Source organism: Zootermopsis nevadensis, unplaced genomic scaffold (genome assembly GCF_977971745.1).
Source record: "Zootermopsis nevadensis isolate Lab colony 2312 unplaced genomic scaffold, Znev_1.0 Znev_ptg000020l, whole genome shotgun sequence".
In the NCBI taxonomy this organism is placed as follows: Eukaryota; Metazoa; Arthropoda; class Insecta; order Blattodea; family Termopsidae; genus Zootermopsis; species Zootermopsis nevadensis.
In genome coordinates, this window is record NW_028259152.1 from 6691158 (window position 1) to 6717993 (window position 26836).

General features: G+C 38.5%; 3 protein-coding genes and 1 long non-coding RNA gene across 6 annotated transcripts in view; 3 read left to right on the forward strand and 1 right to left on the reverse strand.

Moving 5' to 3' along the window:
- LOC110827701 (uncharacterized) overlaps positions 1-3002 on the forward strand; it is a 145403-nt gene extending 142401 nt beyond the window's left edge. Inside the window, exons 46-48 of one of the 2 annotated variants that reach the window (XM_087352165.1) lie at positions 541-664; positions 1577-1964; positions 2100-3002. In XM_087352165.1, the coding sequence (XP_087208291.1) occupies positions 541-664; positions 1577-1964; positions 2100-2506 (919 nt within the window). In that variant the 3' untranslated portion in view covers positions 2507-3002. The remainder of the gene's footprint in view (positions 1-540; positions 665-1576; positions 1965-2099) is intronic. The other variant, XM_087352164.1, reaches the window with a different exon arrangement.
- A 1108-nt stretch (positions 3003-4110) lies between these two features.
- LOC147873277 (uncharacterized) lies at positions 4111-11920 on the forward strand. The gene is made up of 4 exons (XM_087352169.1): positions 4111-4343; positions 7111-7164; positions 9607-9762; positions 10051-11920. The coding sequence occupies exons 1-4, from the start codon at positions 4323-4325 to the stop codon at positions 10633-10635; spliced, it is 816 nt and encodes a 271-aa protein (XP_087208295.1). The 5' UTR covers positions 4111-4322; the 3' UTR covers positions 10636-11920.
- LOC147873278 (uncharacterized) lies at positions 8289-23195 on the reverse strand. The gene is made up of 2 exons (XR_015536018.1): positions 22910-23195; positions 8289-9734 (listed from the first exon to the last, which is right to left on the reverse strand). It is a non-coding gene; the product is annotated as an uncharacterized LOC147873278 (long non-coding RNA).
- Positions 13197-23332, forward strand: LOC110827674 (uncharacterized). Of its 2 annotated transcripts, none has more exons than XM_022059530.2 (4): positions 13197-13503; positions 15281-15350; positions 21155-21433; positions 22191-23332. In XM_022059530.2, exons 1-4 carry the CDS (start codon positions 13477-13479, stop codon positions 22499-22501), a joined length of 687 nt encoding a protein of 228 aa, XP_021915222.2. In that variant the 5' UTR covers positions 13197-13476; the 3' UTR covers positions 22502-23332. The 2 variants fall into 2 exon arrangements, with proteins under 2 accessions (XP_021915222.2, XP_021915221.2); XM_022059529.2 differs by having other exon boundaries at positions 13198-13503; positions 21143-21433.
- The last annotated feature ends 3504 nt before the right edge of the window (positions 23333-26836 follow it).

The window sequence follows — 26836 nt, forward strand, 5'->3', positions numbered from 1 at the left end:
TGACAGGAATTTTGAATTGGGAAAAACTCAGAAGGGTTGTGTGTTTGAACCAAAATGTACATTGTAGAATTTTCAAAGATATATTATCAAACAAAATGTAAGGACACTGCATTGAAAGTCAGTTCCTCTGGCCATAGACAAATTTCACACAATTCCCATGATGGTATTACTGATTACAAAAAATTAGGAACTGTAATGATTGAATGGCCTACAGTGGCACGGTTTTATACCAGGTTGCATGAAATACTCTCATTTTGTTAAAAAAATGTATTAGGGGGCACAACACGTGGATACACAAAGACATAATACAAGAAAATCAGGCTAAAGGTCATTAAGTGGTAATAAATGTGTGTTATTTTTTTCATTATTTGTGAATGAGGTAATTTTCACCCTTTACTCGGTATGGTTTGTATGGACAAGTGTATAAAATTTGATTTATGGGGAAATGCCTAGACTAATGCGTCATTGTGTGCAAATTGTAAGTTAGACTTAGGCTTCAGTCCGCACCCATTTGATTTGTTCGTCATTTGTATGTCTCAGGAAAAGGTTAACAGCCAGGGAATGTCTACATCACACGTGGCTGACGCAGCATGACGAGAAAATGAGTTGTGTCAGGTTGTGCACAGATAAACTGAAGAAGTTCATAATTCGCAGAAAATGGCAGGTATGTCACGGAGTGGTTTTGAAAATTGTGGACAAACGTTGTTGTATTTGTATGCTGTTTACGAGATACAGATCTCCTGCTGCTGATAATCCCTATACATACATGGACGTTATTAGTTACTCAGGCAAATTAAGAATTTATTGTCATTTCATTCTCATTTATGTAATTTCCTGTGCCAAGCAGCAATTTCCTTCTTCTGACAATATTGTATTTCTGTTGAGATGAAGTAGTGCTGTGTTTGAATAACAATCTAACTGCATTTCTGTTATGTGACCATAAAAGTTTGGAGACATATATAGTCTAAGAATGTCTTTGTTTGATATTCCTGTATCTACTCCAGAAAGAGTCGTGCCACTCATATTCTGGGACTGCTGGAAGGTCCTCTTTGTATTGAGGGTTTGAAAATGTCTGATCATTGGTAATAAAGCCGTAGGATTGGTGGTGGGACACATGTACCAGAGGGTTTTGCAGGAAGTACAAGTGTTTGCAGTGTAAGAGGAATTTCTGTTGTGGAGCAATTTCATAGAGCGCTTGAAAAATGAAGGAAGGAAAGAAAGAAGCCATTATAATCATCTGAACACTACTGGGCCTTTTAATTTTTATGGGAGCATGATGTTTCAGTATAACATTTGTAGGTCCGTGTCCTATCGCATAGGACAATGTCAGACACTGGGTTAAGAGTTCCAATTCCTTGTGTGTAATTTTCCCAAATATAAAAATCTATTTTTACAAAGTTGATTCTTTACGAGCAACATTTCTCTCTTTTAAATGTTCACATTTGAGACTGATGACCGTGTATGCCAACATAATAAATAAGATTTGTAACAAAGTCACAGTTTTAACAATGCATGTGATTTTGTGTGTGTATCTTAAACTGCATGTTTTGTGTGTGTTATTGCTGTGAAATAACAGAAAACAGGGAATGCCATACGTGCCCTGGGACGCATGGCCACGCTATCAGCAGCTACTCGCCGCAACTCAAATGCCAGCTCTACGTCCGGCAGTCCCAGGCCTAGTTTATCTGGATGCTGCGGCACTGTATCGAGGATGTCGAGTCTTAACGAGGAAGACCTGGAACCTGCGGGCACTAACACCTCTAGTGACACTAACAGTGTGATTAATGGGTTCAGTGAGACGATGCTGACTAAATCTGGCCGCATGCGACAGTGCAGTGAGCGGAGCGACAGCGGTATCAGCGATTGCTCTAGCATTACTACTCCCTCCCCTCACAGCCATTGTCAGTGTCCACCAAAGCCTTTACTCAGTAAGAAGTTTTCTATAACAGAGGAAATGGAAAAATGTAGTGAGAAATTGAGTGAAGTGATAGTCCGTGGTAGAGTCTCTTCAGTGGTAGGTAGAAATATTCAGTCTAAGGTCTGCCATACGGTTGTAGGTTCTAGCGAGGGAAACGGTAGTAATGATACAAAGTCTTCAGATAGTGCCGTTAGTAATATCTCTGCTTGTTCTTCCTCTTCAGCTAAATATAATGCTAAAAAGACAGACAGCTTAAAGCAGCAAAGTTCTGTGGATTCTGGTGTGAGTGTGGACGCAGGAACATGTCCGTCGCCAGACATCCTCACTGGGAAAGCCAGTGCCTTGAAGAAAGAACTGGCTCACTTCCAGGAGCAGCAGAATGAAAAGGACATCTGTGATAAAGCTTTGCATAAAGTGAGTGGCATTGTCCAGGCAAGAAGCTCAGCTTTATCAGCAGCCCAAAAAGAAGAATCTAAACCAAAGTCCACAACTCACAAGAAAACGCCTCTTAATCATCCACCTCCCATTTCAACTTCAAGTGAACATAGCATAAATTATCAGAAGGCTATGGCATTTTGGAAACGATAGGGTCTTTATGTTTGGGATAGAATTAATTTCTGTCGTGGGATTTGCCTCACTGCACTTTAAAGATGTTACAAATCCCATTCCTGAAATTTCATTCTCCCACAATTATGTCATCACCAGTAGGCCTATATATTTTGTATTCACCTAACCAAAATATTTATTACAAAGAACGAATGGTTTGTTTTAACATAAACCATGATTTACTTTAATATTTTTTACAAAAAAATTGTATTCCCGAATAGTTAAGGGCCTTTATTGTTAGCTATCTTCAGATAAACTGAACTGGTTGATGAGAATGTAGTGAAACAAAAGGAAAGTGTCATAACCAAGGTATAAAGCTGTAAACCACTAAACATAAACCAATATTAAAACATTCAGAATGAAAGATTTTCCTTGTGTTTTGTATATATAGCAATTAGTTATTCTGTCACGGTATTTCAGTATTTGCACGTAATGTATCTGCTGTTATGTAGGGCTAAATAAAATGACACTCTATTTATGTGTGGATATTTTTTCTGTGGATCTGCCTCATGTCCTTGATAAATTAATTTCAATCCATGAAGTGTATTATGGAACTGAAATTCTGAGGGCTGGGTTGGGTTTAAGGCGGTTGGTCTGTGTGAGTAGTAAGGGGTATTTATTTTGAGATCGGCCCATGGGTTGGTATTCCATGTGTACAGAAACCAAAGCATATGTTTCAGTGAGCATTTTTATCGTGCTACATCTTGCCTTGTATAACGAATAAGCTGTCTCTATGCAATTACTTCAAGTGGCTCCCATATGTTTTTCCTCTGTTGGCCGGAGTGGCAATAATTCCTTCATCCAAAATTTTCGAAAAATACAACACTGTCTTACCGACCCACCGGAGCCAGAAATGACGATCCCACGTTCAGCATTGTTTTTGGGGTGGGGTGTCCCTTATGCTTGAGAGTGAGCGAAGAAAATCTTATGAAGTTGTATGTATGTCTGGCGAATTTTCCTGCGGGGTAAGCAACCTGCATGACCGAGTGTTTGTTGTACAACAGCGGCCTCGGATCATATTAGGGAAAGAATAACTACGGCGCAAAAATGACCTACGTGATGTGGCGTGAAGAACACTTTTGGAACGTCAGTGTACTCCAAAGAGTAAACACGTCCAATCTTGTAATATTGTTTTTCGCGTTTATACACAGTAATGTACACGAGTCATGATGATGCCTTACTTTTAACTGACTGAAATATGAATCATGTGCCCTGTTTCAGCGCATGTTAGGTTAATAAAACCTAAGCTGAGATGAATTTATTTAACAGGCCTACTATCCACTTGTTATGTAGAAGCGAAGTGATGCTGCAAATTCAGGGTGTCAAGTCTCCCGACGGAGTTTTGAACGGGAGACCTCCAGTATACAAAGCAAGACTACCAACTGCTACAACGCGAGGTTCAGTACGCACTTTGTACCAAGTCGATAAATCCTGACATTCCTAAGTTTTAGAGTCGTATTTTTTTTTTCGATACGAAAATTCTGAATCACTAATCCTTTGTACATTACTCTGACATAACTGCCCACACTCATTTTCAGGTTACAAGTGAGAGTGTGCTACGCTGGACCAGTAAAGAATGAGTCCCGTTTAATCCGAATTAACGAAAAGGAAGAATGAGGCAAGTGTAGCCTAGTTGGTTCGTAATAATGCCACGAATCATGCGGAACAAAAAGAGAAAACAACAGGAACGTTAAATCAGTTAAAAAGAAACATGCTCGGTATATATAGCAGCGCTTGACGGGATTTAGGATCAGTTGTGAACAGTGAGTAAGTGGCATGTCATGAAATAGGGCAAGAAATGACTCGCTTACATCATCGTGTGAGTACATGAAGTACAGATTAAGTGAAGAAGGCAGAGGCTTTTTTGAAATTATATTTCACTGAATACAGTATTTACAGATGTGCCGGTTTGTTTATTTTTAGTGCAGTGAAAATATTCACCACACTTTGACATAATGTCCGTTCAATTCTTAATCACGTGTTATCCAGTTACGGTGCTCTGCCTTTCATTCAGTTGTTCTGTACCTTGGAACAGAACTCATCGAAACCTCGTCCAGAAACACGCCCTTCCTCTGCCATTGTTAAACCGGTTGTAAGTTCGTCCTTTACGTGCAACCAAGGTATCAAAGAGGGAGGTTTACGTTTGCTATTAGTTGACATTCAATAACTGATACTGTACAAATAGTGATTATTCTGCTAACAAAAAGGTATATAACATAATCGAATGAAGACTAGTTTCAGTACTACAAGTGTTTTGATTGCAGCCATATAAAATTAAAATTATATAAACACTGGTACCTGTAGATGGCATTAGTAACATCGAATCGTATATAATACCAAAATACTGAGTCACAAAAGTTTTAGCCAAGTTAAATACAATTTGAATCTTTACGAATGTCATGGTCTCTTTTCTAAAGTTTCAGTTATTGCTTTTGAACTCGACATAAGCGAATAAAAAACCCTCAAATCTTACAGAATAAAATTTTAATTTACAGACGTTCAGAACAACAAATGCATTTCCAACGGCAACTACACGGCAGTCTGTGAACAGAATGGTTGTAACTGTATAATTCATTATAAAACATGATAACGAATTATAAATGCTGTGTATGCTTATTCATATGTGTGTAGTGTCTACATTTTAGCTTCCAAAGTATTTCATATGTTTTTCGCGCAAGTGTGTAATATTAACTCGCAATGGGGACATTTCCATGTCAGTTTGGAATTTTTTTCTCCGAAACAACTGCATGAATTCTGACGAAATGTAACATTGAGAATAAGCACCATAATTGCTATATTTCGGTTGGTCTGTATTGGTCCAAAATAAATCTACTTTTCGTGACGCTGAGACTTAAACATTTTTTAAAGTTATTCTTAAAATAAATGTCACATTTCAAAAACCATAGAAGTTAGATATTAGCATATAACGTAGGCACAACTGAAAATTTTTCCTGTCAATTTTCTTGAAGGGTAAAAAAGTAGTGACTTCGAGTTCTATAAAAAATGGAGAATAAACTGCTTGAGCCACTGTTATCTTCTCAAGGACAACGCTACCCATGGGACCACCATGCTTTTAAACTACTGAATCAGTTTATTAGTTTTCAGGATATTTTGCAAACTTTCATGCCATTAAAGGTCACTCCAAACTCGTACTTTTTAAATTCCTACAATTAGTAATAACAATATGGTAGACACGCGAACTTGTGAGGTGGGAGCGACATTAGCCTAATTTAGTGCAGATTCGTGAAGTTCTGTACGATAATAGAACTTTTAACTATGCAAATATTTAAGGCAATGTATTTGTACAACATGGTGGCAATGCGAAAATGTTTTGCTTTCCCTCTCAGTATGAAAGTAATAACTAATGGGTCATTAACCCTAAGAATATAATACTTATTATGAATATAGATTATAAACATTCTTAAAAATGAAGCATGTAGTATTCTTTATAAGTCAACAGTTACAAACTCGGAGGTTATATCCGACGAATTTAACATAATAGAATTTGTAGGTAGACATGTTGGACAATAAGTTTCTCCCAAGAATTAGAAAATAATACTAATAATTATTATATCTTAATCAAATATTTTCTCAAACACGTATTCACACGATAATTTTGTTGTGCTTCTGAACGACCAAAAATTTATTTGAAATGGTTCGTAGACTATGTAGCCCCTATTTGTTTTCTGATTTCGTGAAGTGTGTTCTTAATAACATCAGCGCATTTTTTTAAAGGTAACTCTTGTTGAAAAATTTTGAGTTCCTGCATTAAGTGGCGCCAGTTTTGCTCTTTCGAACGTTTGCATAAGTCTCGTGTTTATTTCAAGATAAACACTTACAAATTACTGATTTCTGGTTTCACAAAAAGTCGCAAAAGTGTTTTAAATGTTATCACAAAGGTCATATTTACGACTGAATTTTTCCTCCTATAAGACGTTTCTTGTTTTCTTTAAGTCGCAGTAAAATGCATTACTGGGGGATGGACTGAAATATGTCTCATTGAGATCTATAACATTCGTTGTCGTGGTAATATTTAACGATGTAACATTTGAGGTTTTCACAGCGGTGAGTATGAACATTTCTGTCTTCTGGGTTGTTGCACTGTGTAGTCTGATCGATGTTAACCAACGTTTCAGAGGTCATACTGCAGGGCCTGATGACGGAGGTAGTATGACCTCTGAAACGTTGGTTAACATCGACCAGACTACACAGCGCAACAACCCAGAAGACAGAAATCTTCAATATTTAACGAATTCCAAGGAACAGTACTTTTTGAATGCACTGCTGTTCATATAGGCCTAGTATGTAGTGTAAGAAGCTACGTAACGAATGAGTTGTATTGGAAACAAAACTTTTGTATCTGTAATAAATTGCTATAAGGCCGATGAAGTACGACAATTCTAAAACAACATTGTAAGTACCTGCGAGTGTGTAGTATACTCTTTTTTAAAAGAATAATAACAGGACTGTTGAACATCTAGAAAACGTAATTTAATAAGTCAAATGTCTTGAATGGAATTTCGGAATGCAAATCAAATTTAGAAAGCTTATGCTGAGTGTGTAACCACAGTTACTCTGTTCCACAGCGCCAGCGCTTGCCTGTTCTCTGCTTTCTTCTGTTTCTACTGCAAGAGTTGAGCGGTAAGTCATGGTTCACAACACGCGAGTTTCATGGACCCATGCCTAATTGTGCACAATATCAGCATGAAGTAGCAAATCCGATCTTACTATCTGTTTTTCGCTACTTTTATGCTTGTAATCAAAAACTATTTTTCCAGTTTGACTCAGAATTATACAGTACTTGACTACTTTATTTTGTAAAACCGAAGATTTAACGCATACCAAATCATTATTGTCACTATGAAGCAAATTACTGAAATAAGTAAGATTATACAGTGACGAAGAGGTCTTTAAGAAATATGTTAAGGTATTGCATAAATGTTTGTAGATAGACAATTCAACGTAGTCCTCTCTCGCGAGTGTTACAGAAAATTAAAGAGAACAGAAGTAAAAGAACGAGAGAGGACATTAGAAACAGACTACTTATTCACTGCAAGTAGAATTAGTATAACAAATTACGAAATATACACTTGGCGTAACAGTTCTGGCACGTTCGCTGTTAACTAACTAACTAACTAACTTATAATGCTGTCATAAATGGCTTAAAACAGCATAGTGAATGAGCAAAATTTGATCAAAATTAGAGTAAAGGTTCACGAATCACGAAATAACAGCATACAAATTCATTTTTTAATTATCTATAAAACTTTAAGAATGTAGAAAAAATTTACTAGGCGTAAAATGTTTCATGATTTTGCAATTTTTTCTAAACATTCTTTACTCCAACAAAGAATTCTAACTTCGATATTAACAATATTCATTGATGTTATTCTTGTACAGCATAACATAAGTAATTGAAAAGTGTAACTTGTAGACAGTATTTTCGGTGTTGCAATCGCATGTTATTATAAATGAATGAAACTTATTTGGTTTTTATTAAATTTAAAGGTTTGTGACGATGATGTGTTGTTAACACAACGAACTCTGGAAATTTTAGATCGTCTTGATTTTTATAATTTGGTTTAAGTTAGAATGTTTGTGAAAATGGTGCGTTACATTAGGAAAAATGGTTTCCTTTGGGGGGGGGGGGGGATTTTCCATCATCTAAACTATAAAATCATAAAACTACAACGTTTCGAAAGCTGGATTCGGCTTCCGTGTTCAGGTAAAAGGTGGTTGTAAAAGAAGGTAAAAATCGTATCTGTTGCCCCCCCCCCCCCCCCCCCCCGGTTGAGCTAGTCTCAGACTTATTCCAAGACAACGTATTCAAACTTATTTGTGTCTGAGTTTACACACTGCAGTACTAACCCCTGTTAAGTTTTCACATACAATGTGATTGTCAAACGGTGTTATGCAGGCAGCCTACGTTTATTCGGCCCGTCTATTACTTACTTTGAAACAAACCACGACCATCTGTTTCCAGATCTTTACCTGCTGACTATCTGTGATTATTTTCCCATTTCATCTTAACGCTATACAGCCTATACGGCCTAAACAGCAATGTTAAATAACTTCAAAATTAATTGTCGGTCAACTAAGTTAAATATACGAGTTAAATGTGGCCTGATCAGTTTTCGTAATCCATGTATTTTGAAAACGGCTGTCCTCTGGGTTGTAGTCTGGTACAAGTTTACCGACGTTTCAGAGATGACGATCACCCTGATTATGAAGGCAGCAAGCACATCTGCAAAATCTGTAATCTTCTACCAGCCAACACGGCGCAACAATCCAGAAGATAGTAGTCATCTTCACACTCGCCGCCATGAGAACTTAAAATCCCACTTAATGTATTTTTGTCGTATTTTGAGGAATTCTAGAAAAAAACTATAATATTAATTCATACATTCCCATTTATGCCTGATTAAAGTTGACAGACATCAGGGTGTTACCTCCACATTCCTTTAAGTTCAAGAATCTTCTACAGAGTTTTTCCTTCTTCCATGAAAGATTTAAGTGTATTTAATTTCCACTAAATCCATGTTAATTCGTCAGAAATAAGTGTTGAAATCCTCGTCAACCTGACCTATGAATCTCTGATGTGGAACTGGGTTGTTGCTTTCACTAAACACGTCGCACACGGTCGCCGTTTGTCTCTTTCATATTCAGTCAAAAACTTATGTGTCGCATCCCGTACTCATGAACACTTCTTCCATTTCATAGAAAATGTGAAGGATATTTCTGTCTTATCCGCTCTAGAAACGTTGGTTTAATGTGAAGTTCGTACGCAACTTCACTGAAATACATCATTTAATATTTTGTCATTAGGAGTGGTACTGATAATAAGATTTTAAGAAGCTTAAATTTAGATGTTATTGCATTTTTCAATTCATCAAACTGCGTCACAAGCTTAAATCAGAAGATGACTATTTTTTAATGTTGCGCTATGTAGACACCTTCTTACTCGTGGCCGTGAAATTTTGAAATGTCGCCGGTTTTGAAATATAAATATTCGGAGACAATAAATGTTTCAATTGCCTGCTTTTTGCCCGATGCTGATATAATTTGTTATTTTATTGGTTACTGGCGAGTTGGGATCTGCGCTTGACTCGGTGTCCTGGCCCGAGACGTCTAGAAGCTCCGATGGGCCGGTGACCCAGCACAAGAAGGTTCGCTGCTTCTCGGAGAACGTGAAGTTGGGCGACGACAGGAACTATGAGATCGAGCAGATACGGAAAGACGTAAGACATTCGTGTAATAAGAAAATGCTCACACCGTAGAAGAGTTACTGAATAAGGTTTTGCAGTCAGACTGACTACAAATTTAATCCTTCGTGCCCGAAGCTCATCTAAACAGTGTTTAAAAATCCACTTCTAACCTCAAAGACCACAACACTTCTGCATCACAAACATCAGTTAATTAATGCTGTTTAAGTCCTTGCTGCCGCCATAAGAACCTCAAATCCTAATTTAATTATTCGCAAACAAATGTTATGGGTGTAATTCTCAGGTTTCTATTTAAATTTTCAGGAAGATATAATTGAATCCGTGGAACGGTCGGGGCGATCCACAGATTGCGTTGTCCAAACAGACGTAACAACAGGAAACAAAGCTGCAGATGTGAGCACGAAACCACTTGAGGACATCTCGGGTGGAACCCATGACGTCTCCGGCATGCCACCAGATATCACAGGGCTAGACAATTACAAAACTACTGGGTTCGATCCTCCGAACATCCCTACACTGTTCGAGTATGGGAAAAATGCAATTGGAGGATACGACGTCCCAAAGAATCCTCCCAATCTGCAAAACGATTACGGAGGTCCTGACAAGCAGGAGTACGGCCAGGAGAGTGAAAAAAGCTATGGCACTTCGACAAGCATGAGACGCCAGGAATCATACGATCACCAGGAGTTCTCGCACGAGAAGACGCGAACGTTGCCGGGATGGCGCTCCGGCTGGGGAGGGGGCGAAGCTCCGGAAGACCCGAGATGGAAAATCAAGTACGATACCAGCGCCAACGAAATCAACGAAGTGAACAGGAGCGGACACTTCACTGGAAACCTGTTGATCGCATTCCTGCTTGAAGTGTTCCTCGTGTATGTCATGCTCTAGAGTACCATGAAATATTGCGTCGTCAGTTTTTTCACTCAATCCAGCCTCATGAAATCGGAACACTCTTCTTTATGAAACAACAATTTCCCTTTATATTTCTCGCCGAACGCGTTTTTGAAGCTGTGATATATCACAGAAAAAATGCAAGCGGTGTGCTTTCTGAATTGCACCCACGCTTTCAAACTTTTTTCTTAATTACTTTGAAACTTTTTTCGCGAATTAAGTCAACCATGACCATCTCTTGGCTTCTACTCAAAAACATGCACGTTAAAGAGCAAACATTTCGCTAGTTGCGTAAACTATCTTATTCAAAATACAGAACGTAATGGCAAGATAACTTTCATGTCAGGAATTTGAATTACATTTCCAAAATACATAATGTAGGATACAAAATTTCATTATAGTTCCCCGTCAACCATTCAGTGAGCACAGGAATCGATATAGAATTTTCGAATTTCTGATTATTACCAACAATATTCGTCTAATGATGTCTTTGTTTTTTTGTTCCGTTTCCTACAATGACCGATCAGGACATTTTCAAATTATTAGATTTAATTTAATACATATTTAATGACATTTTCCTTTTTATTGTTTTTCACTCTATTGCAATCCCACAATTTTCTACAGAATAAAATATTCGAAATTTTCTTCTCACTGTTAAGGAATAATACACTTTAAAGCAATGAATTTTCCAGGTATTAAACGAAAATATTTCCCTCAAACCTATTCAGAATTGATAATCGCGACCTTAGACAAATAGTCGACTATTATTTTAGTCCGGTTATTATTATATTTCTTAATAAATGTTTGCACATTCAGATTTTTCGGGACAGGTAATCTCGTGTTTGACGCAGACTGTAAAAACACAAGGTACACTGGATCTTGTGACAACTTTAGCTTCTGTTACGATAAATATATCCAGACATTACTAAAGAAAATATTGTTACAACTGGAGTAATGTATGCTAAAATATAACTGTAGTTAATATGATTTATACCCCCAAACTCATACATTACTCCTTGATTTTGTTACTTGTTAATTGTGTTTAAGTTTGAAGCTTGTTAGTAAGTTTTTTATTTCATTATCCGTTTTCAACACAACGCTGTTAATGCTGGGTTTCACATACTAGTATAAGAAAGCGTATAATTAGTCACGTCACTTTCTTGTTGTATCAATATTATCGTGAAGTTGCCTAAATGATTCTTGGTCTACACTTGTTCTACATGCACTGTAAACTGCTTTACCATGTAATGCACAGCTCTGTTATTAAAATCACATCATGTTACTCCCACGTCTTGTAATTTATAAAACCCTGAGACTGCACAGTTGTGGTGTGAAATATGGCTCCTACATCATTAACTCATAACGCATGGCTGCAGACAATACGAGTATACACAGATCAGATCTGTCGAGCAAAGCATCCATATATTTCGCGAACGCCAGTGACCTTTACAATTTGCATTTTTCAGCAAATAGTATTACGGTGTTCAGATCCACTGGCATAACGTGCAGGAGCAGATACAAGTATTGCATACACAATTTTAGCCGGAAGATTCCATTGACAGACGTAGGCTTCGAAAGGAGCGATTGTATTAAACCACATACTAGAAAAATAGTGAGGGTGTGGTGTGAGTCCATCTTATCAGGCCTGGTTGCAGTGACTTACCCGAATTTCCCTTGTGAACAGTGTAATAACTTCCGAAGTCCATAAATGCGGGGGATTTTTTAATCAGCTACGCGACTATCAGCTTATAAATAAGAACAGTGTCATAGACTCCACCACGGTATTCTATAACATTCTGTCTTTGTGTCTCTTTGTTAATGATGGTTGGAAACCTAAAGGAAAGAGTTTAGTCAGAAGACGTAGATGGAAACGGAAGAATATGAAATTATTCAAATGTAAATAATGTTTAGGGTGTGAATCGAATTCATATGGCTGATAGAGACCGGTAGTGGCTTGTGTATACGTTAATTAACTTTCGGGCTATACAGGGTGATTCAAAAGGTTAGGGCCAATCTGAAGGAGCGTATAGAGGGACTCAGAGAGAACAACTTTCGAATAGGAATCCATGTCCTCCGAAGTTATCCTGTCAGTCGAGGCCATTGAAGGTAGGGAAGTCTGATAACATACCGCTGAAATAAACTTACTTTGCTATTCTCCTACTAGCTTAATTTTGTTTTTTATTAATGTACAAGAACTACATTAGCAATCTTACAAACGAATTATTTCAGCGGTATGTTATCAGAATTCCCTACCTTCAATGGCCTCGACTGACAGGATAACTTCGGAGGACATGGATTCCTATTCGAAAGTTGTTCTCTCAGAGTCCCTCTATACGCTCCTTCAGTTTGATCCTAACCTTTTGAATCACCCTGTATAAAAGGAGGGAGAATAAAAACAGAATCATGAAGATGCCCTTTTAATAATTTTTATGTAAACAGTGTGTAATAAATATGTCGTTAGTTCCGCAGAAAAGCTGTGTCGCAAACTTCTTACGGACACATCCGTGTGATAAAGGCTTCCATTGTGTTCCGGTGTTTTCATTAAGACCTCGGTGACAACACACACACCGCAGGGAGGGGCAGATCGTAGACGCTGACAATTATTCTGTGTAAAACGCAGGGAAATTTCGACATTAGGCCAATGAAAATAGTACCACGTATACAAGAATCCATCCGTTGAAGGTGAACAATGAATAATTCTTTTTTCAGGCGGGAATAATTTGACGGTGGTGAGCCAATAGTGGATATGTTCTGTAAGAATCAACCTTGCGTGTTGTTATTTAAGAAGCTGCGACAGCGGTGAGGTGCTGGCAGTGCGTTCAAGAACGTGGAGTAGATATGGATATTTCTTCTGCTGGGATTCAGGTAGGCTATGAAAGTAAACGTGTGTACGTATAAGCCGTGGGTAGACATTAAATGGTGTTCAAATTTTACGGGAAACATCATTTCAGAACTTCAGTTCTATACTTGTTATATTTGAAACTGTTATTCATAGGCAGTGTTTGTTGCTGTTAATTCAGAATATTTTATCTTCCCAGCTCATATCTAAAAGTGCAAAGAACAAAATATACAGAGCTATTATTTTACCGGCTTCTTCTTTTCATAAAAGCGAAACTTGATCTCTTAAAAGACGTGAAGAACACAGACTGATGGTACTTGTGAAAAGAGGATTACCGAGGAGAATATTGGATTCTACGAGGAAGCAAGTAACAGAGGATGTAAAACGTTGTATGAGGAGCTTAATAATTCGTATTATTCACCAAATATTAGTAGGGTGATCAAATGAAAGGGGATGATATGAAATTTGAAAACCGTAAGGTAAGAGACCGGATTATAGCTTTCGTTTGTCCATTAAAGCATATGACGGGATAGTACGTGCCTTGATTTCGGCTTTTTACAAATTCAGATGAATCGATATCCCAATCTCATATTAGTTCCACTAACTTCATAAAAATTACCGGAGGCAGAGTACAAAAATAACGCAAATTATATGAATTTATGACAGAAATCAATTCGTGTTACATATGTAGACTTCATCATATCATTACAAAGAAGAACATATTTGTAGTTTTCTTTCTTATTTGTTATGCATTCCATTTATTAAAGTTTTCGGGATTCTTTCCCGCAGTCCGGCTACACTTTTTCCCCCGTTGTGACAGAGGTTCTCCGTCCCAGATAAGTTCTTTGTAGCAGAGTAGAGAAAAAGATCACATAATAATAAATATTCAAGCATGGAATCTCCACTGCTCCTCATTTCTGCGTTTAGCTTTTTTTTTCTAGAAGTAATTTTACGTTGCTTTTCGCTAATTCTAAGGACCACGGACATTCTTTTAGTGAAGAGAGCCTTGCGTTCGAGAAAGGATTTTATTAACAGGTTTTTCTCTACAGTTTATGTCGTGTAGGCCCACATTAATTTATTGCTACTTAATTTTGCTGTTTTTGTTATCTTTTATTTATATACATTATCATTCACGTGCGGTCTGAGGCATGGGTTTTGGCCGCTTGGATACTCAGATCGCGGGTTAAAATCCCGCTCAAGGCATAGACATCGGACATCCGTCATTCTGTGTTGTGCTGTCCTGTGAAACCAAAGGCCTTTCGACGAGTCCTGCCAAATGTCTAAACCGATTAATAATTTCATAAGCGTGCTGACCACACGTCACCCTATATCTGGTTGGATGATCGTTCACCTCTTCTTAGGCATGTGATCATGAGGCCAGCAGCCAGCTAGTAGGCTTTGTCACTCAGAGGGCTGTTACGCTACGAAAGTAATTCTAAATTAAAACAGACCGCAAGACCTAATCCGTAAATGTTGATGAACATGGATACCTTATTAGTGCGCTGTGTAGACGGGGAAGACATTAAAATCATGTTTATAGGTGGAATAAATATTTGTTCAGCAGAACTGACTGTCTCAATTTCTCTGGTAGAAAAATGTCAATTTTTAAACTGAAGCTTTGTGCTTGTAGCATTCAGTGGAGTACTTCGTAACAACTGCCAATACAAAGGAACAAGGTATGGAAGTTCTCCTATTCTCAGGAACTCCACAGAACAACATCCTTGAACTCAAAATAACAGTCGACTTTCTATTGTAAAATGAACTCACGAAATACTAACGTGTCTGTTTGCTTTCCCTTAAAAGTGTGCTGGAGTCATCCTGTTCTTCTGCGGATGTATGCAAGCTGTGACAATAACCTCGCTTCCGTACAGAGGTAAGTTCATTTCAGCACCTCCTCAAGGTCCTTTAGCCTCCGTCACACATCACGTAAGATGTTTCCGTACAGAAACATACATACACTTACACTTACTTTGGAAAGGTTCTAACCCACAAAGTTCGTTTAGACAAGATAAAGCCTACTTGCATAATTGTCAATTCTGTCATGTAATATGTTGCTTCCTTGAGATGACAAAGGCAGAACATCACAATTATGTAAATATGATCTAACAGACAGGTCTTGTTGAAATAAATTCTATGCTTTTTACACCCTCCGGTTAATCATTCATCTTTCCGTGACATCAGTAAAGCGATAATTTGCCCCACATATTAAGTTCACTAGAAGTCACGCGCAGAAATCGCTGAAATAACAGTGACACAGTGGCTCGGTATGGGGCAAGGTAGCCGGTTTTTGTGAACACTGTAATGAACCTTCAGAATTCTAAAAGGACGGGGAACTTCTTAAACAGTTGAGCGACTGTCACTTTCTCAAGATGGACCCTGCTCCGTGAACAAGCAATGTTTTAAACACGATACCGATGCAAAACAGTAGCTTACATCTGCTGTACCCTCTCACAACAGATCTTAGCATTGAGTCACATATTTTTATTATATGTGCTTCATGTAAATTTTGCCGTACATTTTATTTGTCGTGAAATATTCTTTGAGATCTCAGAATTATGTATTATTTCGCCAGAACAGTTTGGCGTGAAGTGTCTTTAATTGCGCTTGTTGCATAATTATAACACAAAAGTGATTCAGCAACAACTTGTCCTATTGTCTGGTGACTTTTACTACATCACACCATGACGCAGATCATCCGGGTTGTCACGCAGACTTCAAGATGAAGGCACAAAAACCTTCACTGTCCAGATGTCCATTTGTCAACATCTGATTTAAATCTGCGAGCTGTAAACTATAGACAAAATGAGAGTTGAGGTTCTCACGGTGGCGAGTACGAAGAGATGTCAGTCTTCTGAGTTGTTGCGCAGTGTAATCTGGTAGCAGTACACGACGTTTTAGAGGTGTTTGCTGCCTCCATCATCAGAGCGATCATGGAAGCAGCAGTTGCCTCTGAAACGTCGGCGAACTTCTACCAGATTACACTGCGCAACAAATCAGAAGACAAACATCTTCAGTAGATAAGACAATCGTTACTTCCAGAACAACGGCGCTAATCACGATAATGTTTCTATTAGTTCGCGGTCCAGGGTCTCTCTTGCTTAGCAGACCAATCAAATTTTCAACTTTCTTTTTCATGGAACCCAAAGGTCCATTACCGTGTTCACAGTAACATTCCACTGGTCCCTATCCTGAGTCAATTATACACAAACTATGACGCCCCATTTCTGTAACACCCATTTTAATATTATCATGCTACTACAAGCTTGAAATGGATGTCTCAATCGCTACGTGAACTACATGTCCCTAATATTTTCCAATTTGTAAAATATTTACTGTCCTTTTCAGGATTACGGCCGGTTATACGGCTTGAGCTAATCACAACATTTTTGTTGCACTATTCGTGAGTTTTAACATACGTGGCGTAAAAGCATTTGTCTTGTGTTTGGGCCCGGTTCATATCCCAACTGGCAGATTTTACTGAAACCGCAATTGATTTTCCAGTCTGTTCTGGCAAATTAAGAAATCGTACCTTAATATAAATCACTGTCTCATGGCAGTTTCATACTTTTCCCAACTCCGTTCCGCTGGGATAGCATTAAACGATGACCACACATTGGCAAATGGATTACACCTTCAGCTGAATTACTTGCCGAACTGTTAGAAGTTCATACAATCCAAAATATGGTAAAAGAGTTATTTAAAAGCGCCCAGTTCTTAACACCTACGTTAGCTCAGTCTACAAAGTGGCATACCACCAACACCCCATGGACCCACCCAGCCATGCTCTCTTTTCGACCGAAAAGTAATAAAAAGATTGTGGAAAAGCACCGGATATTAAGACGAAATATTTTAAATACTGGACAACACATGCAGTAGGTCTCTGTCTGTACACGTGTTGCTTTCGAAATGTTGTGGAGATATTAAGCATTTATTTGTAAATATTTTAATTAATTTTACGTACGAGTACTTATCACATTTGCATAAGGCACAACATGATTTCAAGTACTTTGGTGAATATCTAGTACTTTAATTAATGTTTACTCGTATTTTAAGGAAACATACATAAAGGAATCATTTGGACCCGGGGCGGGGGGGGGGGGGGGGGGGTATATATGCCTGTGCCTGTTTGTACTGTTGGTATACCAAACTGCAAAATGATGTGGTTTTCGAGGTATTAAATAGACCACGAAAGAAACTATCGTTGTCTTAAATACTGAGACTGTGTTCTGTACACCTCGTGTTACGCAACGCTGATGGAACACATCACCGCTGTTGGCTGTGTGGGCCGCTGGGTTTCACACGCTATGCTGGCTTTCCGATGGTAATGCTATCAGACAATAGAAATGTATCATTACAGCTTACAACAGACTTTACGATAATGAAAATATACTTCACGGAACGTCTGCACAAGGTCATAACAGCCGTCAGTAAGTTTTCGTGACGACCCCAGCGTTGAACTTCCAGTCTCTTCGTATACCAACCGTCTACAGTGTGTTCGTTAATATGATGCAAAATGACGTGAAATAAAGCGACTTATAGCCAAGGTGCAAGCCTTAACGGTAGTGATACTGGATGTTTAAACTGGTTCTGCTGTGTTCCAGTGTATGAAGTACGTTCTAGTGAACCACGTTTTCCAAAGTGTTAGCAGGGCCAAAACGGTTAACATGCGATGTCTGTCCCTGGACTCTAGGTGTTGTGAATGGCGTCTCAACAACACATTTATATCTGCAACGTAACAGAGAAGACTATGGGATTTCATTTATTCTTTTATTTTTGTTACTAATAAAATACATTATTTCGTATTAATTACGTAATTTATTTCTGATAATTTAAGGAACTTTTTCGATAAGGTACTGAAAATTGATATAATTCAGTGCATTTATAAAACTGAATCAATGTTCTTGCTGAATATAAATAAACGCGAGATTTCAAGTTCTCACGGCGAGTATGAAGATGACTGTCTTCTGCTATGCTGCGCCGTGAAGTTTGATAAAACTTCTACCAGACTATTGGGCGCAACATCCCAGAATAGAGTTATCCTAGGAAATCTTACGTGTTAGGTGCGAAGGTTATTAAGCTTGGTCACAATGAATTGGGACAGTGGCTCAAGTTGTTATTAGGAGACACGCCAACTAACAGTTCAGGAAACGGCAATCATAATCTTCTGCAAAAATTCATGGACTCTGTAAGATTTGAGGTTGAATCGCCCAGATGACGGAGGCAGTATGACCTCTGAAACGTTGGTTAACATCGACCAGACTACACAGCGCAACAACCCAGAAGACAGAAATCTTCATACTCATCGCCCTGATGATGGAGGCAGTATGACCTGCGAAACGCTGGCAAACATCGACCAGACTACACAGCGCAACAACCCAGAAGACAGAAATCTTCATTCATGGACTCACTCGACGGACTGTTAATCAGGCTTTTTGTTCTCGGTTTTGAAGACGGAAATAGTCAATGTAAAATTCACCTAGTCACATTTTAATGAGGATGAAACAGACATTACCCTAGTGTAAAACAAAACCAGTAAACTTGCAGGTTTGAAAGTAGAAAGGCAAATCTAAGTGTCTGATCAGCTGAGCGGGCAGCTTTGTTACATGCATGAGCGCATTCGATCATTTTGTGTACCAGTTTGTTGTCTTATCCACGAAATAAGAGCTGGACAATCAGGGGTGGGAAATTGCTTTATTTGGAGGGGCTGCGGGCTAGAGGGCCTGAGAAAACAATTTAGCATTTCAGAAACTACAGTTGTCAATTGTCTGTCCCTTTGAACATAATTTATAGGTACATCAGAAGACATAAAAAGTGGCATTATTGATAATTCATTCGGACTGGATATCTTGAACACTAATCGGTATGTCACACATTAAATATAATCTGGAATGAGTCCCACTGGACCTTCTTATATGTAGTTGCAGGTGTAGTAAATACATGAACCAGGAGCCCAACATTTTTATTTCCGTAAAGTTCTCGATTTCATTTCTCTGTACTATACTCGTACATGGGAAGTAGTTTTCTCATCCCTGTTCTAGACCGTTCACATCCTGGCACGATTGATTAGCCCGTCGTGTTAGATGACCACCATTATCACACCACCACATCAGGTATAGAGACGTTATTGAGATTAAGATGGCTGTCTTCTGGGTTGCAGCGACGTGCAGTCTGGCATAAATTTACCAACGTTTCAGATGTCTTTGCTGCCTCTGAAACGTCGCTAAAGTTCTACCAGACTACACGGCGCTTCAACCCAGAAGACAGCCATCTTCATACTCGCCGTTGTGATAACCTCAAATCCTACTTAGTTACTGAGATGGATTTCAATAATTTAGTCACAATTATTTTCTTACCGTTACATTCAAGACTTGATGTTGCATTTATAGAATTTAAAAGTTATTATGCCGAAAAATCAAAATGTTGTGGTTAAAAATAATGAATATATTATAGTAAAGGGCAATTTCAATAAATAATACGCAAGTGTGTCTAATATTTATAAAACATCTGCTTACACTTAATAATTAATATTTTATTAGTACAGAGTGAATCACTTCCTCTATAGCCCTAGAGTTCTGAACATTTATAAAGACTGGGTAAAATTACTTTTACTGCATTTGAATATTATCGTAACATTCTTTTCGCGATGTTGAACCTTTAGTCGGATTTTGTCCATCTGTGTTATATTTACAGATACACTTTCTGCAATTCTTCAGTTATCTTATGTTAAATCCGCCACTGACAATGTCACATAGCAGAAGCCAACGGGAATCCCCACAGAGGTTTTTCTTTTGCTACTGGTTATCTTTAGTAACCAGACATCACGACAGGCGAACCAAGCGGCCACCCATCTTTTGTTTTTGTTACACGGCGATGACGATTACTTTCTGAACCTCCTTTGTTCACATAATTCAAAGTGACAGTCATCTAAACATGTTATGTAACATTACAAGCAAAACTGTGAACTGCAACTGTCTAATCTGTGGTCTTAGTTCGTGTAATTAATTCTGAAGAAGTTTTGAAAACATTTGGCTGTTTTAAAATGTGCGCGGGCGCGAAATTTCTTGCCTCAAATTGTACCTTGTTAAATTTGTTATTGTACCAGCAATCAACAGCATTTCGCACGACTGTAGTCTTCAGTTGTCGGCTTTGGCAATAAACAAAGAATGAAAAGTGTTGATTGTAATTGAATTTTATAGTCGTAATAAAGTAATTATTCTATTATAGACAGGGAAGAACTACACAAAATAATTTCACACGGAATACAGTCCTTCTTTAACGCCTACGTTATTCTGATATCCACATAAGACAGAGTGACGGACCAGGGCTTTCATGTTCCCAGTGCAAAGTAAAGAAACTACAGTAATTCAATTCTTTGAATATCTTTGACGATGGTGTTATATTACTACTGACTAATTGTTTTGGGCTTTATTCATCTTCTGTTACAAGTTTCTCAAAAATTACAAAAAAAAACTTTTCGACGGATGGCTTTTCCTTCTTCTGTAGGTAAAAAGGAGGAGACACCTGCTCTTTTGGATCCCGTAGATCTAGTTTTACTTGACGAAACGTTGCAATTTTTTTAAGAAACAATAGACTGTGGATAAAGTACAAAACACAGAAAGTGGTCCAGCGTTTCAGTCCCTCACAGAATGGGTTCGGTTTCACCAGGAAATGAACCAGGTTTCAGACTTCCAAGAGGCACGGCCACGTTTCTGGAGCAGGACGAAGGAAACAGAATCCGAAGAGAGATGATGGCTGAGAGGGCAACTCTTGGTTTCTACGGTGGCAGTGACTACGACGCGCATGGCTACGACAAACAGAACTACGACGCTAGACGTATCTACGATGATGGAAACAGATATTTCGGCAATGAAATAGACAAGGACCTGTACCTCGAGAAGAGATTACGAGATTATTACCCAAATTACAACCCTGAAGGAAGTTCCAGTAATACTCGGGGTGAGTAATAAAGTGTAACTAAACAATTGCGACAACAATGTTCTCGTCGGCACTAATGGGACTGCATTCCTTATTCATTTCGCGTGCAGAGATCCACATTTTTGAACTCAAATTTTGTAGCTTATACTTTGAACTGAACTTTCAGTCTTTCGCTTCAATCCTGTAAACGCGGGAAACAGTTGTGCTTCATCAGACCATGTTTCCATCTACAATAGAAAGGTATACACATTTCTTAAATTCCTTATTTGATATTAAGTTCATTCGCTCTGAGTAATATTTATTGCAGATCACTCGGATTTTCCGAATAAAATTTTGTATGCATGTGTCGTCTTCCCTTTGCATGCCTTCCTTGTCCCATTCTCCTTGCTTTGGTTGCCCGAAATATGCCTTCCAAATCACTCGATAAAAATAATAAAATACATTGTTTACCACACCATGAAATATGCACCAAATTTAAGTGTAGCATTGTTCGGTGAAGAGTACATATGACGAAGCTCCTCGTTACGCGATTATCTTCATTCTCCTGTTACTTTCTGTCAGATCAAGATATTCTTCTCAGTCACCCCCAGTTTATGATTTCCCCTCAACTTGGGAGACTACTTTCAAGTCTGTATAAAACAGCAGATAAAATTATTGTTTTTATAATATTTAGGTTTTTTGACAGACGGGAACGCAAAAGATTCTGAACTGAATGTTAGCAATTGATCTTCGAAATTAATCTGCTCTCATCTAATTTCATCCGGGACATTTATTTCAGAACTGTACTGCGATCCACGAGGAAGGCCATATGACAACCGTGGAACATCGGGCTACAGCTCGACCAGCGGTGGGTACAACAGCCGTGGAGGATATGAGGACAGAGGACGTGGAGCGTATAATGGAGGCAGAGGTCGAGCATATGAAGATCGCAACAGAGGATACCAGCCAGTGTATGACAGAAACAGAGGCGGTATTGCAGAACAAGAAGATAGACTGACTGGCGGAAGAGGATATTACAGCAACAGAGACGCAGCTGATAACGTTGGAGAAGGGACCGTTGGATTTTACGGGAGAACTAGAAGGCCATAGTAATTTTTCTCAACTCAGGAAGTTCAAAAGTCAGAAAGCTGAACAGATAACTTACAATTTGCGAATTTCAATAGTCTACTACAGTATAGAGATGATAATCGACGTCGATAATTCATTTTAAAGCGATATTTCTTAAATAATTTAACATGTGACTTATTTCACTTCGCTATCACTCATACTCTCACCCTCAACCCGACGATTATGAAGGGGTTCATTTAGGTGCTATCCCACACCATAATAAGTGACGAGCGGGGTAAGAGCTCCAATTAGTAGCAAAAATCAGATTTCCATCTCTGTCGAGATATACAATCAGAGTCACCCAGGATTCGTCAAGAATGTTACAGTGAGCACATTAACTCTGAGACTATCCGTTTGGTGTTAAAATTATTCATGTGGACTTTCACTTACCCGAATTCCCACCTTGTGCTGATCCACTCTGCCCGACAGATGCAACATCGCCCGTCACTGAAGTAGGATGGGTGTAGTTGATGAACGAGTCGGTCGAAGTGAACGACTCATTCGTGAGAGCTGCGAAGTCTCCTCTGTGGAAGAGACGTTCATGAACGATGCCTTCCTTCCTGCCCACGGAGTCACAAACGATTACAAAAAATGAACGAAGGTTGTCGATTCGTCAATGAATTGTTGTTATAATGCTAAGACTCAAAACACGCAATCGCCGCCATGCTAGGTGCACACTACGTTACTCAAGTGAAACATATGCTACAGCTCTGGAAACTGCATTTCCCAACAATTCGTTTTTTAACTGGTCTCGTTTAATAAATATGCAATATATAATATTAGTTAATTAATAAAACACCAGTTTAAGTTGTTCTTTGTTGTAATGTACATTGATATAACTTCGTTTATTATTTATTTGACTTACTATTGAGAAACGAGATATGAGGCCTGTGAATGGACAAAACTTACCTACGAGGAAATGGCCTACTGTCATTGTAGTAAATCGCATATGGATAAAACTTGGAGCTTGACTGATTAAAAAAGAGCTCTTATTAGCAAAATTATTACGAAGTACAATTAGGCATGTTACACACGGACTGCTCGGTGCTGACACCTGGAAACAAACTACTGTTTTAAACGAACGCGTTCACGCAAGACTCTTGTTATGCCTGCTAGTGAACAACACAGAAACACAGCTACGGTAAAAGTTATTTTAAAATGTTGTACACTTTTCAAAGCGAAAATGACAAAAAACATTACTGATAAATTCACTTTGTTTTACCCTCTTTACATTCTATACGTATTTATTTAGCTTCATTCTGTACATATTTATTTACTTACCGTTTATTTAGGATTAACATAATATCTAAAATTATTAGGGTTCTTTTTGAGCCTGCTACAAATTGTTAATGCTGGAATCTAACTTAAAGCTGATAATTCTGCTTTTCGAAGAACGGTGGCAGCAATGATCACTACTGACTGTGGGCACCTGTACAGACCACTCGGTGTCGCCACCTAGTAGTTCTCAAACAAAATAAATTCTCAACTAGTTCTAAACCAACTGACGGGCGGTTCGCACCATGACTATCACGCCCTGAGTCACCGACACTTCAGGAAGCTTCTTGATATTTCCGGCAATGTTTTCAAGGAAAAGATGCACAAGCGCCGAGGATCACGAATTAATAGGTCGTAATCGTGCTACCTCACGCATACGTCATGTTGGTTCTACCGAATGTTGGAAATAAAACAGCATGAGTGAGAAGCAGTCTCCAGTGACATAACGTCCACACCGGATTTCATGGAAATCCGTTTGACTCTTCCCGAAACTTTTGTTCCTAAGGCTACCGAGAAGTGGCAACACGAATTCAGCCGAAAGTGCGACTGACATTAAAGCACAGAGAACTTCTAAAACTAATATTGGAGTGAGAACTGGAATTACGTTACGCCCGACGTGTCTTCAGAGTTTTAATGATAAATGGCTAGATGCCGCTTTTAAGAATTCTGCTTAAATGAACAGATGTGCACCAACTAGAAGTAGGTAGGCTATTATTAACTAATTTGCTCACTTCATGGTAACTCAGCTGGTCTAGAAATTTTCCGGTCTTCATATAACCTGGAAGGTTTATTTTTGTTTTCCAATAGCCCTCCACGTTTGCTTTTCTGAGACAGGTGGATCCAGTCCACAGGATATGGTTTGTCCTTCCACATTTGTGTTTTTTGTGCAAGTTAAAAGGAGTCGTGACATCATGGCATGACGGGTCTAGACCTGTCTCGCACGTAGACGTTGAAATACAGACATAGAACGGCCTTCTCACGTCTGCACTCTGTCCATGTTTCGGGTTCATTGACATCTGACGAGAATCTTAGTCTTGAGTCGGGTTTAACTTTCTATGTTGGTAATGCACATTATATCTGGCTGTTAATTCTGAAGCCTCGCCGACACAATTGCCGTCCTGGGGCCGTTCTGTGTGTTCCTATTTTCGATGTAGGCCTACAGAACGATTTTTTAAAACCGCAAGTAACTGGATGATCACCTTTTGACATTTATGAGTACTGTATTTTTCCTTTATGTTTTCCCAGGTGAAGGTAGGAGAGTCTTAGTAGGCATCCCTCTCTCTTACGTACACCAGAGACGGTGGACAACATCCAAAGTAACAGTTGAGCTTTTTGTAACACACCTTCGTCAGAACCTTTGTGACTTAGCGTTACCTTTGTTTTTCCTATACAAATTCATGATATGTTACGTGTTAAGAATGCTTGGATATTTACCTCCATTCGTCTTCATGGCGTGGTGGATCTTTCAAAAACAGAAAGATGAAAGCGTTTTAGTTATTAATATCACCAAGCATGTTCCTTATGTTGTAGCGGTTGAATTATTTAGTGACTGTGCTAACTGCAGATGCTGTACCTTCGGTCGTAGAACGTTTGAATTGTATTCGGGAAGTCAATAATTCAAATCTCAGCCGATCGTAATAGATTTTATTGTGATTTTTCCGCATGTCCTCTGCACAAATTGCAAGATAGCCTGCTACTTTAACAGTATAGTTGCTTCCTTAAACTTCCTCGTCCGTCATGCTCACTATTCTTATATATCCGTTTCCTCACCGGCTACAGCCCTCTGACGTCGAATTGTAGTTGGATTTTTGCCCCGTATTCAGGTCTCTTATTCGAGTATCGAACCCAAGACCGAGAGTTTTTCGTGATTTTCCAGTCTCTCCATTTAAATTCTATTGTACTAGCCAATACATACTTTCGTAATCACTTCTCATTTGACACATTTATTAAATACACAGAAACACAAATAGTCTTTACCGTTATTAAGTCTTATTTCGAAAATATTCATTTCATGAGGTGGAAAATCTGCGTCGAGGCTTTCAAATAAAATTCTTGTTGTGACGTAGACATTGGTCTCTTCTTCATCACCCAATATGAACTCTTTTCTCGTATTTTTTTTTTTTTTTGGGGGGGGGAGGTTGAACTATAAACTCTACTCTCAACCGTGGAGTTAATCTCACGAAAATTCTTTTATATGGACAGTGTCTATGAAGTCAAATGTAATTTTAATCCTCTACAAGAAGGTGGGCAAATTACGATCTGCAAGCAGGAAGCTTTCCTCAGCGATGTTCTATATATTATTATTAATAACCTAACCGTGTTGTGGATTATGGAAATTACAGTAAATAAACTATTAGAAGCAGGGATGTTGATCAAAATGCACGTGTTGGGGCCAATACCACACTCAGACGTTAATAATCTACACTTACCGTATTTACATCTGGGCATGAGAACATCAAATTCAGCCCATCTCATATTCCGTTTAACTCATGTCTTAACATCTCGAAAAACAGCCAATAAGGTTGAACGGTGTATCAGAAAAGAATTATTAACGAATTTATCTTTTATACCTTCTGATGTCATTGTAAATCCACAATTTTTCTTTTGAGGCTTTTCCGTTTCGACTTCAAACTATGCCCTTCAAGCCTCCGAGCAATAACAAATAATTGTCCGCTCTTGTTGTATTGAAATGTAAGTCACTCGCTCCAGAGCCTGCCTTAATTTTACCCACTGAAATGGTTAAGTTGGATAGTGATGATGAAATATCAACACCCCGCCGTTGGCGGAGCAGCTGATTGTCGTCCGTTTGCCACAAAATGGTTGATTACTTCACGAATCGACTGAGTGTACGAGAGGAATGTAGGTTCAGTGAAGAAATTTGTTCCACATTTCCATTCTCTCCTGAAACATTCCGTTAAATTCTTTAGTAAAGAAGATGCTAATAGAACCATGAAATGTGTGACGAACTGTAGCAGAATGACCCAGAGACCGGCGTCCTATTTTGCCTTTCATTAAGTGAGGTAGATGTTCCTGCTGTGTTAT

Coding starts and splice junctions, on each gene's coding strand:
- LOC147873277 (XM_087352169.1), top strand. CDS start 4,323: ATGACTCGCTTACATCATCGT. Junction 4,344..7,110: donor TGACTCGCTTACATCATCGT/GTGAGTACATGA, acceptor TCTGTTCCACAG/CGCCAGCGCTTGCCTGTTCT. Junction 9,763..10,050: donor TCGAGCAGATACGGAAAGAC/GTAAGACATTCG, acceptor TTAAATTTTCAG/GAAGATATAATTGAATCCGT.
- LOC110827674 (XM_022059529.2), top strand. CDS start 13,477: ATGGATATTTCTTCTGCTGGGATTCAG. Junction 15,351..21,142: donor AACCTCGCTTCCGTACAGAG/GTAAGTTCATTT, acceptor CGGTTTCACCAG/GAAATGAACCAGGTTTCAGA. Junction 21,434..22,190: donor AAGTTCCAGTAATACTCGGG/GTGAGTAATAAA, acceptor CATTTATTTCAG/AACTGTACTGCGATCCACGA.